At 47.6% G+C, this 11,148-nt stretch overlaps 1 protein-coding gene across 1 annotated transcript in view; it reads left to right on the forward strand.

Annotated features, from left to right (window-relative positions):
* HADH (hydroxyacyl-CoA dehydrogenase) overlaps positions 1–10,601 on the forward strand; it is a 53,057-nt gene extending 42,456 nt beyond the window's left edge. Inside the window, exons 6-8 of the mRNA XM_081088819.1 lie at positions 3,783–3,855; positions 9,220–9,336; positions 10,280–10,601. Of these exons, the coding sequence (XP_080944945.1) occupies positions 3,783–3,855; positions 9,220–9,336; positions 10,280–10,398 (309 nt within the window). The 3' untranslated portion in view covers positions 10,399–10,601. The remainder of the gene's footprint in view (positions 1–3,782; positions 3,856–9,219; positions 9,337–10,279) is intronic.
* Positions 10,602–11,148: the final 547 nt, after the last annotated feature.

Here is an 11,148-nt window from a genome sequence, read left to right on the forward strand (position 1 = left end):
GGCAGTGGCTCCTTGGGCTGTGGTTGCTCCTCGGGCAGTTGCGGTAGCAGCTGCTCTTCAGGTGGCAGCTCCTCTGGTGGGTGCTGTTCACAGCTGTGGTGGCTTTTCTGGCTGGTGGGGGGAGGCTTCACGTACAGCTGCTGTTCCTCAGACAGAGGGTGTGTTGCTCAGGAGGTTGCTGTTGCTTGGATCTGCTGCGTTGATTTAAAGGCACAAAATACAACACAACAAGGCACCACGTACCAGGCACTAAACACAAATATATTCGTGATATTAATAACCCCAAATAAAGGTGACCACCTGAATTAAGAGAATTAGGGGATAAGGAAGAAAGAAGAGAAAAAGATAAAAGAGAAAAAAGAAAAGAAAAGAAAAGTAGGGAAGAAAAAAAAAGGAGTGCAAAAATGAAATTGGGAAAAAGGAGGGGGAAAGAAAAGAGAAAAGAAAAAGCAAAAAGAGAGAATGAAGTAGAAGAGGGGAAGAGACTGTGTATATGAGGAGAAAACTCTTATAGAACCGCCACTAATCCCAACAAATTCCAGCAACAGCTCCCTGGAGATGAATGCAAACTAGAAACAACCAATAATATCAAGAGAGGCAAGGGAAAACAGAAGCACAAAAATAACCGGGGAGGAGGGGGGGTGTGGAGGAAGGGGAAAAACCAGCAGAAAAAAAGAAAAAGAAAAAGAAAAACAGCTTCACAACCAGTCCTAAAACACACACACGCACACACACACACACACACACAGACACACAAAAAAACAAACAACAACAACAAAAAAACCAATATACTCAACAACCAAGCAAACAGCAACAAAACAATAGAAAGATAAAAGAAGAAAAAAAATTTTGGATAGTGAAGAAAGATAAGGGATATGTGTATAAGGATTTAGAGCAGTGGATTGGAAATAGGATATATAAGTAGGGTGAAATTTTGACAGGAGGTAAACTGAAGGAATAGGGAAAATCTAAAGCAGGAATAGGGTAAGAGAAACAGGACAACAAAAGGGGAAAAGTGAGGGAGAGGGTTTTAGCATAGAGGTAAAGTTGAGGTAGGGAAAATTGATGCTAAAGGAACAATGAAAATAGAATGGAGAACACTAATCCCAAAATAAAATAAAGAGAAAATAAAATGGCACTTAAAAAAATGGTAAAATGGCAGCAGTAATAATACTGGTTAAAAATAAAAATGTAGTAATTAAAAGGGTAAAATCAGGTGATGGAAAAAGAAGAAAAAAAATTGGTTTCTTAGTTAAAAGGTGAAAAAAAGAAAAAAAATATTTGCAGTAGTGAAGGTCCTTCGGTTCTTCTACTCGTCAGTCTGGCTCGCCTTAGTCCTGCCAGGTATTCAGGAGAGTGTTGAATTTCCCTGCGATACACTGTTCCTCTGTGTTGTAAACCACAGTCCTGATTTTAAAGCAGGCCGTATTTGTGTCCCAGACTGCCTTAATTTGTATTTAGCTAAGAGTCAGTTTGTGGCTCAGCCTCTGGGTGGCAGTGTTTTTGGGTTTGCCTCTGAGGCTATAGGGCCTCTCTGTCCAGTAGCTTGGGTTTATTGTCTCTATTGCACTTAAAACTGGTTTGGGGAAGTCCACTGCCCAGAGCTGGTTCCTTCATAGTTACCGGCTCTGTGTTGTTGCTGGGATTGAAAATCCCTCTATAGGCCAGACCCTGTTAACTTCCAGGGATTGATCAGATTATTTTAATCCTTGATCTCGTTCAGGGTGGAATCTGGGTGTGGCTGTGCTCCTTGCCTGGGGGCTAGGTGGAGGAGTCCCACCCTCCTGAGAGAATGGCTGCCCCAGTCCTGGGCTCCGGGGTGTCTCAGCACTCAACTCACTGCCACCTCTCCCGGCCCCCCTCTCTCCTCAGTCTCTCCCCAGATTCCACTCCTCCGCACCCTCTCCCTCTCTTCAGCACAGGTGAGTGTCTGTATCCGAAATGTCTTATGAACAGGATTCAGTGAAAACAAACAAACGCCGGCCGCGGAAACGGGGAAGGCTGAGTCCTTGTAATCTCTTCTCTTACCGGCAGTCTGGTCAGCTTTTCAGGCTGCCCCCTTTAGGCTCAGTCCTCTGCGATCACAGAACCCAGCTCTCAAATCCCCCGGCGGCGCCAGGAATCCCGTGGATCTCCTTTCCCCAGTCAGGGGCTGTGCCTGTCCCAAGGGACACGGCTGTCTGCCACGTGGTCTCCCTCTGACCCTCTGGGCTCAGAGGTCTGGCAAACTTTGCTGCCCAAATCCCTGTTTTTTTTTACCTTTCCCGGGGAGTTCTGCTCTTCCCGGCTGCAAACCGTCTCACCAGCTGAGCAATTTCGCCAATTCGGGGTGGGTGTTATTAGTTTCAGCTGCTCACTCCATTTGCTCCAGGACACGGCCTGGGAGGAGTCTGCCTATATCGCCGCCATCTTCTTCCTCATCTCCAATGAAAATTTTTTGTAGCGTGTTTAAATACTTTGTGAGTTTTAGCACTCTTTTCAGGCTCTTTATGTAGACAATATAAACTCTATTTTAAAACACTGTATATTGTAAGTAGAGCAGATATTTTTCCCAGGCTGCTTTCTGACTTCTAACCTTGTATATGGTGTGCCTCATTTGAGTTTCTCTAATAAACCTTTTAAATTTGAAAAGCATTTTCCCCCTGGTTATAAAGTCGTCATCATTTCATTAATACAACCTTGGTGAAACGGATACAGCTCTTGTATGCATGTCTGTATTCCTGGTAGCTAGGGGTAGGATGTTTGAAAGGAGGTATAAGCCCTGTGGCTTGGCTGCCCAGTGTGTCCTGTGCAGTCAGGCTAGCTGTAAGAGTAGTGCAGGGTGGGTCATCTTTAATTCAGTGTGTACGGATTGCCTAGTGTGCTAGAAATGGAACCCAAGGCCAGGGTGAGAATTCTGCCTGCAGGGAGATCACAGCCTTTTTTTTTTTTTTTTTCAAAGAGAGGGGCCATTTACGTAACGGAATCAGCTTCACATAAATACACCAAAAATTACCGCCCTATTAGCCCCCAAAAGAGATCAGTAGGTGAACCCACATCCCACACTAGGTCTCCAGGGGAGATGGGGAAGGTTTCGATGCGAGGGAAAGAGTGGAAGGAGTTGTCCAGAGTGGTGGGTCCTAAGTAGCGTGTGTGAAAGGCCAGTGATTGGCCTCACGTCGATTGTCCCGAAACCTGTTCCCAGCTCGACCGCCTCCACTGTGCACTGAAGCAGGAGAAAATCCTGAGGGGCCCAGGAATGGCTCTGAGGAGCCCAGAAGAAGTGCTGCTGTGGGGGTTTGAGATGGAGTGTTGCTTTTTCTAGATCCCTGACAGGGGTGTAGGAGAGGAGAGGAAAGGAGAGGAGCAGAGGGGCTGCCATTGAGTGCCGGGCAATGTGCACAGCAAAACTGTTTTCTGATGTGTCTGCACATCACATAGAAATGATGACTCCATTTCACAAATCATAAAATTGGACTTCAGGATGATGCAAGGTCAGAGTGTTAGAATTTGAGCCTAGATCTGCCTGCCCCCAAAGCCATGCTCTTCTGACAACCCCCTTCCTTAACCTGCCTTTATTTCAGGATCAGGCAGTGGGGGCATCTGCCGTTTTGTTAAGTACTATAGTTGTTGGATAAATTGTCATGTAAAGTGGAAATAAGGCTGTGCTGCTACTATAATACAAGTTTTGAAAATGTATAGCTTCATGAATATGGGTAACATAGGGGCAGCCTGGTAACTTCACAAAAGATAGAGTTCAATGAAAACTCACGTGTCTTTTCTTTCTCTGTCTCCTAAAACAGGACACGCCCGGGTTTATTGTGAACCGCCTGCTGGTGCCCTACCTCATGGAAGCAGTCCGGCTGTACGAACGAGGTACGAATGAGGTGGCTGTCCTGGGCCAGGCGGGAGCCGCAGGCCTGGATGTCCTCAGGCAGGGGCTGCAGGAAGGGCGGGCCTTACAGAGCAGGGAAGGAGCATCCATTTTCTAGCCGGGTGAGTTGGCCTCACCCTGGGCCCTGGTACCTCTGTCAGTGTGTTGCCAGGGCCCCCTGGGTTCCCTGGGAGGCCTCTGAGGTGTGGCTCTGGGACCCTCCACTGTAGTCCTGGCCAGAGCAATTGCACGGCCAGCACGGCTTTATATCCTGGATCTCTGCTTTTGGTTAAAGGGTTTATTGCTTAAAATAATAGTAGTAATGTGAAAATGACTGGGCTAGGTAACCTTCAGTTTTCCTTAAAGCTCTAAACTGTGACTGCGATAGGAAGTAAGTAACAAGGCTGGCATGCGCTAAGGACCACTTCTGACAGCCCCGTCCGGCCTTGCTGATGATGCCACGGTGCAGATTGGGTTTTTAACCTTAAGAATAGTCTAAAATGTCTCCTCAGTACTTGTTGATAGACGTATAAGACCTGGGACCCGGTCCAGATTATAAAATGTCATGTAGCCTCCTGCCTGCCTTCCCCACCACATTTCTGGAAAGGTAACTATCATGTCAGCTTCAAAGGCAAAGAGCCTTAATAGGATGGATAAAAAGCAAGTGTAATTGTTTTCAATTACTTCACAAATGCTTGCTCCTGAGCATGTCATTTCGAAACAAAACGTTTCTACCAGCTCTTCCAGAGAGATGAAAGCACATTTGCTTCCTCAAAATCTGCTTTAAATATTAAAACTTTTCTCTGTGTTTCAGGAGAGCATTTGCCTCACTTTTGCTCCAAGATCAAACCAACACTTCTGTGTTTATCTATCAACAAATACGCCTAATTACAGCTCAGAGGAAGCGGGAAATGTCTTGCCCAACCTTGCAGGCAGGGTTGGTTTTTGTAGTGTGATGTGTTAGAATAGAGCGTGTGGGTGCTTCCCCTCCCGATGGTGTTTTTCTCCCTGCGACACACTGTCACTTTGGCGTATTTGCAGATGGACCATGCATCAGAGTGTAAGTTCAAAGTCGTTTTCTTGTCTCTGTCCCGAGTCCCCAGCAGTGTTCTCTTTCTGAACAGACGCGTTCCCTTTGCGCCTCATCGTCACCAGTGGCTGGTGAGGTGAAGCTGGAAGGGGAATCTGACCCTTAGTTTGCCTTTGACGTTGCCCTCAGCACCTGTCATTCTGTCCCTTTGCCTCCCCGCTGACTGCTCTCAGGGCCTGGGAGCCAGCGCCTGTTCTTCTAGAACAGCTGGGGGTCATGTCGGGGGCGGGGCTTTCTACCAGCAGGCCCACTGTGGTCTGGACTCCTCATGTCAACCTCAGGCTCCTTACCATCTCCCTGCTGCTGCCCTCAAGGTTCTGCCCTCCTTCAGCCCACACAGAGGTGTGAGGTGCACACCCGCCACCCATTTCCATTGTCTGTGCTGACCTGCCAGCATCTCTTCTACCTTGAAACCTGAACCCATTCTGGATCCTCTGTTGCCTGTCACATCTGTTCATTTGTCACTGTTGATTCCTCCCTGTCATCCCAGCTCCCCTGTGCTAGCCCTGCCTCAGCGGGGCTCCTTGAAGCAGCAAAGGTGTTCACGCCACCTCACACCTCTCCCTAACTGTAACTGTCTCTGCCGTGTTTGCAGACAGTCTCGTGCTGTCCTGGGGGGTGAGAACACAGTGCATGCTGTGTCTGCCCCATGGCGGGGGCGCCCAGGGCCCAGCAGCAGAGTCATACAGCGAAGGCGTACACTGACGCTTTCTCCCAGCCTTTTCTGAACTCTTGAGGAAAGCTCTGTACAACACTGCCTTGGGCAGCTCGAGCTGCTGTCACAAGAATACCACAGACTGGGTAGCCTGTAACTAACAAGTTTATATCTCACCAATCTGGAGGCTGGAAGTCCAGGGTCAAGGTGACGGCAAGGTTGGGTTCTGGTGAGGGCCTGCTGCGGGCTGCTGACTTCTCGCTGTGTCCTCACACTGTCCTCACGTGGAGATTGCAGAGAGGAAACTGGCTCTTTGAGGGGCTCTCATCCCACTCATGGGGGCTCCACCCTCATGACCTCATCTGATCCTGATCACTTCCCAAAGGCCCCGCCTTTTTATACCATTTCATTGCGGGGGGGGGGGGGGGGGCGGTTTCAACATAGGAATTGGGGGATGCAAACGTTCAGTCCATACACACACTGCTGATACACCTGTGGGGTGAGTGTTCCACACACGGCTGGCACACTGCTGCTTTGAGGTGCAGGCTCAGCAGAAGGGGCTGGGGCATTACAGCAGGGGCTCATCCCAGTCATCATCCACTCAGGCCTCCTGGCAGCTGAACAGCTTGCAGAAAGCCACAGGCTGCACCAACTCCCCATGGTATCCAGGCACTCCACCTCTCTCCCCTCTGCCTCTGAGCTTCGAGCGTCCCTGCGTCCTTCAGCTTCTGTCCTCTTTCTGTCACTCTCATTCATCCCCACTGTCGTTAAGGCCTGATTGGTGGAGCCAGTCACCCTCATCCCTGCGGGTCAGAGCTCACTCTCCACACCTTTGAGCAGGCTGGTGCCCAGTAGCAGACAGCTGCCCCCATCAGGTGCCACTCTGACAGGCCACGGTAGGCTCTGGCAGGGTGATGGGGCCACAGTCACTGGCCTCCAGTCACGGTGATGTCCTGCTCACACTGTCACTCTTTATATTCAGAGGTTCTGTTGTCATCAAGGACCGTGTCCTTGCCAGAGGGCCTTTTCCCTCACCCGACCTTTCTCACAACTCCACCGTGTGTCCTCAGGGCTGCAGGCCGGACCTGATCGGTTGCCAGTGTCTTTATGCTCTGGTTCTTCGTTGTCTGGCTGCCACTCAGTTCCTGCGGCAGGGCAGGTGTCTTTCTCCTTCCCTTCCCTTTCCTTTCCTGTGGCGGTGTCCAGGTCTTATCTTCATATCCTTACTGTGCCGGTACAGGACAGGCATTGAGGTCACTATTGCTGAATAAAGGAATGGTGGCTTGCAGAGGTTCTGCTCCTTGTGGCTGTGACCCTGGGTGGTGGTAATGCCAACCGTGGCTGGTAGGTGGTGCTGATGAGCCAGCAAAAGAGCCCTGTTGGGGCGCTCCCAGGTTCGCAGGCTGCAGGAGATCTGGGAGTTCACTGAGGAGGCTTTTCCTGTTGTCTAGAGTTAAGGGCTCTTATCTGGGGAGGAGGGTTCCAAGAACCCCCTAAGGTTCATGCAAAATTTTGCATGTATGTAACGTTTTCTTTGTAGAGGGCATCAGCTTCTCAGTGAAGTGCTTCACCATAAAGTAAGTTAGGAATTATTGGTCTAAAACACCCCACCACATTTAACTCCCACAGAGCACACCAATCTATACGTGTGTGTTTTATTTAGTTCTCTCTTTTTTGCGTCTTTGGCTCTGTTTTAACTCCAAATAGAATTTCTAAGAGTTGTGCTGTAAAACTGTTTAGGTTTTGTTTTGTTTAGTGATATGCTGTCTTCATATTATTTTTTGAAGTATGTGAGTCTCTGAGTCTGGAATTACAGTCTTTCCTCTAGGGTTCATTGCCTGTCCTTGAATGTAGATTTGATTAAATGGCATTAGGTGAGTTAGAACCATTATGCCAGGAGATTTCTGTCCCTAGGTAGCCTATATTCTTATGAGATGAGAGAGCCCCTAGTGCTAGTTAATAACCAGCACGTTAGGTTGAGACCAGTAACCTCTGAGAAAGATAAAGTAAGAGGATGGCAGGAGTCCCAGCCCCGCGTGCTTAGTTCACATGCACGGAGAGGGAGGGTAGTGAGCAGAGGCCTACAGATGTCAGAAGTCCGAGGACATTGGGCACCCAGCACAGGGAACGGCAGGTGCTGAGCCGGAGGAATGTGCGAGGCTGTCATTCCAGCATTCCGGCTCTGACAGCATAGAAGCCGTGGGGTTTAATGACATTCTTTGAGCAGACTCCGCCTTTCAGCTGCCATGTTCTTTCTCATCCCTGGCTTTGCACATGCTGTTCCTGCTGCCTGAGATCGCCTCCGCTACCTGCTCTTCCCTTGGGGTGTCTCTTTGGGACATTTAGGACCTGGGCCTGGTGGTAGTTTTGGTGAAGTCATGGTAGTGTGAGTAAACCTCCCCATCTTTGCCCACACAGCTGCGTGAGTCTTGAGCTCTTGTTCATGGTGAAATTTTTGGTTTACACATCTGACTTCTCCCATTATATCTTGAGTACTCATACTCAAGTGCTCTTCTTGATTTTCTTTGTCTCATTCTAAGTCTGGGTGCCTGGTACATGACAGATATGAATGCAAGTTGAATGAATGAATGAATGAATGAATGAGGATACCTGATGAGGCTAGTGTGTATGCTCATTTTGCTCTGTTTGCTTTCTTATGACCTGAATTTAAATCATGATCCTCAGGCCCCACTGGTTAACTTATTAGGGGAGTACTAATAATGTCACCCTTATGAAATAATTGCCTGGTATTTTAATCGCCTTGGACTGCCTTGAAATCCTTTGGCATTACTTCAGTACTTAATTTGCTTTAAAAAATCGTCTTTATAGATCTTTAAATAGTTCCTGTTTCTCATGCCCCAAAATCCAAAATACTTAGGTATGAAATATACTCTGAGCGTTTTTAACATTTTGGTATAATTGTCCCTTTCTTTATGCTTTGGAACAAAATTCTAGATAGCCACCTACTATAGACTCTTCCCGCTCCCGATTTCGGAGAAAGGGACAGGCTGTTCTCTGTCAAGGCCTCCTGTGGCCCAAGGACGGGATGCTGAGGATGAAACTCCTAGGAAGAAGCATATTGGCCCTTGTCTCAGTCTTCTCAGCACATGTTCCAGCTTTCATAGCAGTTCTAAAGCAGGTCTGGGCTTTTCTTCAAACGTTATTTTGACTGAAGTGTTTATGTGACTGTGATACTCATTACTTGCAAAACCAAGAAAGCTGGAAAAGAAAAATATATATACAATAAGTACAAAAGTATAAAACTTAGTTCTTTTTATAAAGAAAAGTCCATTTATCAATCAGAAATCTGCTTTAGATTCTAAAATCTCTAAATGATATTTTAGTAAATTATTCCAGACTTGGAAATTTCCAACCCGTTAGAAAGTAACTAATGTTAGAATCAGGGTCACGGGGGCTTTCTCTGTCCATGGGCAGAACTCACCTACAAAACAGCTTTGAAAGTCTTGTGACCTGTTTAGCATGTGTCTCTGACTTAAGCCAGAAATCCCGACTCCCGATATTTTTTGAATGTGCAGATATGCAGAACTCTAGTAGTTCTGGAACTAGCGACCTGGCAAGGAGAACTGTGGGAAGACAGTAACAGGCTCCCCTTCTCCCTAGGTGACGCGTCCAAGGAAGACATCGACATCGCCATGAAGCTAGGAGCTGGGTACCCCATGGGCCCGTTTGAGCTTCTTGATTACGTTGGGCTGGACACAACGAAGTTCATCATGGACGGTACGACTTGGGATTCTCTGTTGTCTTTCTTCATTGAGTTGAGGTAGTTTCTCTCAATTGTGACTTACAGGCCTGTTTAAAACAGAAATTCTAAGGGGTCTTAGGAGACTTCCCGAAGTCCTGCCCACATGGCTTACCAACTCAAGTTACTAGGTGGTAGAGGAAGGAAAAATGTGCTGGCTCCCTAGCATCTCTTCACCGGGTACCTTTTTTATTTTTAACTTTGCACTTTGAAATAATTATAGATTCACAGGAAGTTTCACATATAAAACAGACAGTCCTGTTTACCCTTTCCCAGTATCACCCCGCAGTTCCACCACAAAACCACAGCACCGTGTGAAACCATGAAGCGGCACTGACGCACTGTGTCCTTCTCGCACAGTCTGATTTGTGTGACCGCGCTGCAGTCAGGATACCCAGCCATTTTCTTTAATGTGTCCACTTTACTGTGAAGGCTCTGAAACAGGAAAAATAATTATTACAGTGGGACTGCTGAGGTTGCAGGTAGCTCATACTACCAGGTTTCACAAAGAACACTTACGTGTTCGGGAGGAGTGAGGAAGGTTCTACTTGAAGCATGCACTTTGGAATTTTAAGAGGATGTAAAATCCCAGCAGCAGCAAATTCAGATTTTTCACATGTTCTGAAAGTTGTTTGACTGTGAAGGGTTCAACCGCAGTTAAACCAGTGGTTTCAGGAAGGGCTGGATAAACAGGAGCCAGGCCTCAAGCAGCGTGGGGTGGGGGGAAGGCAGGCAGCTCACCTCCTTTGGGGCCCTGGGGCTGCACCAGCTCAGCCTCTCTCTGCCATGTTGGCCTGAGGGGCACCACACCCAACGGACTCTCCCACATCAAAGTGGGACCTTTAGTCTTGCCCTGGGAATGCTGAGATGTGAAAATAAGCCTAGCACTTCATCTGAGTCCCTCTTCCCTCCTCTCAATAGGGTGGCATGAGATGGATACACAGAACCCCCTGTTTCAGCCCAGCCCGTCCGTGAACAAGATGGTAGCAGAGAAAAAGCTTGGCAAGAAGACGGGAGAAGGGTTTTATAAGTACAAATGATGCACAGGTGCTCCAGCTCCGGGACGAGCCCTGTAAGTTCCACCAGCAGCCGCCCCAAGCGCCCGCGGGAATGCCCTGGGGTTGGACCTGCTCCCACGCAGCACAGTCTGAGATGTGCAATTTGATTGTAATCTGTCTGAAGTAATTATTTACACGTAGCAGGGTTCTCTATTGAGAATGAATTCCTTTTTTTAGTCTGTTCATTTCTGTGTATTTTCTAAAAAGCTTTACACCCTTGGTGCCTTGGAGCAAACATTTCTTTTAAACCTCGTCACTTTGAAAAAGCATTGCCTGAATTCACACACTTCCTCTGAGAGCGTTTAGGGGTCATCGCTGCCACTTGGAGGCGTTGGCGAGACCGCGATGTGTCTGTGGCGCGCTGTAGGGAGCAGCATTGCATCTCACCTTTGTGAGGTCTGCTACCTGCAGCTTTGAGCCTCTCCGCACATCCTGGGCACAACTAGTGTCCTGTCTCTATCCCACTCATCATCTGCTGGACTGGCAGGAACATCGCCATGCGCTTGGTTTGCAGGAAGAGGTTTCATTCACATCTGAAATCTGGATGAGTTTGGTCTCTCTCTCTCTCTCTCTCTCTTTTTTTTTTTATGAGAAATCATTACTGCAAACTGCCTACAAATTGACTCTACTAAAATACAATCTTTTAATCTGTAAAAATTTGAATTGAAATAAACATGTATAATTTTAAATGGTAACATGCTTAAGTGATTACAAAAGTAAAGGTTGGTGATT

This window comes from Myotis nattereri, assembly GCF_964212035.1.
Source record: "Myotis nattereri genome assembly, chromosome: 1".
NCBI classification, from domain to species: domain Eukaryota; kingdom Metazoa; phylum Chordata; class Mammalia; order Chiroptera; family Vespertilionidae; genus Myotis; species Myotis nattereri.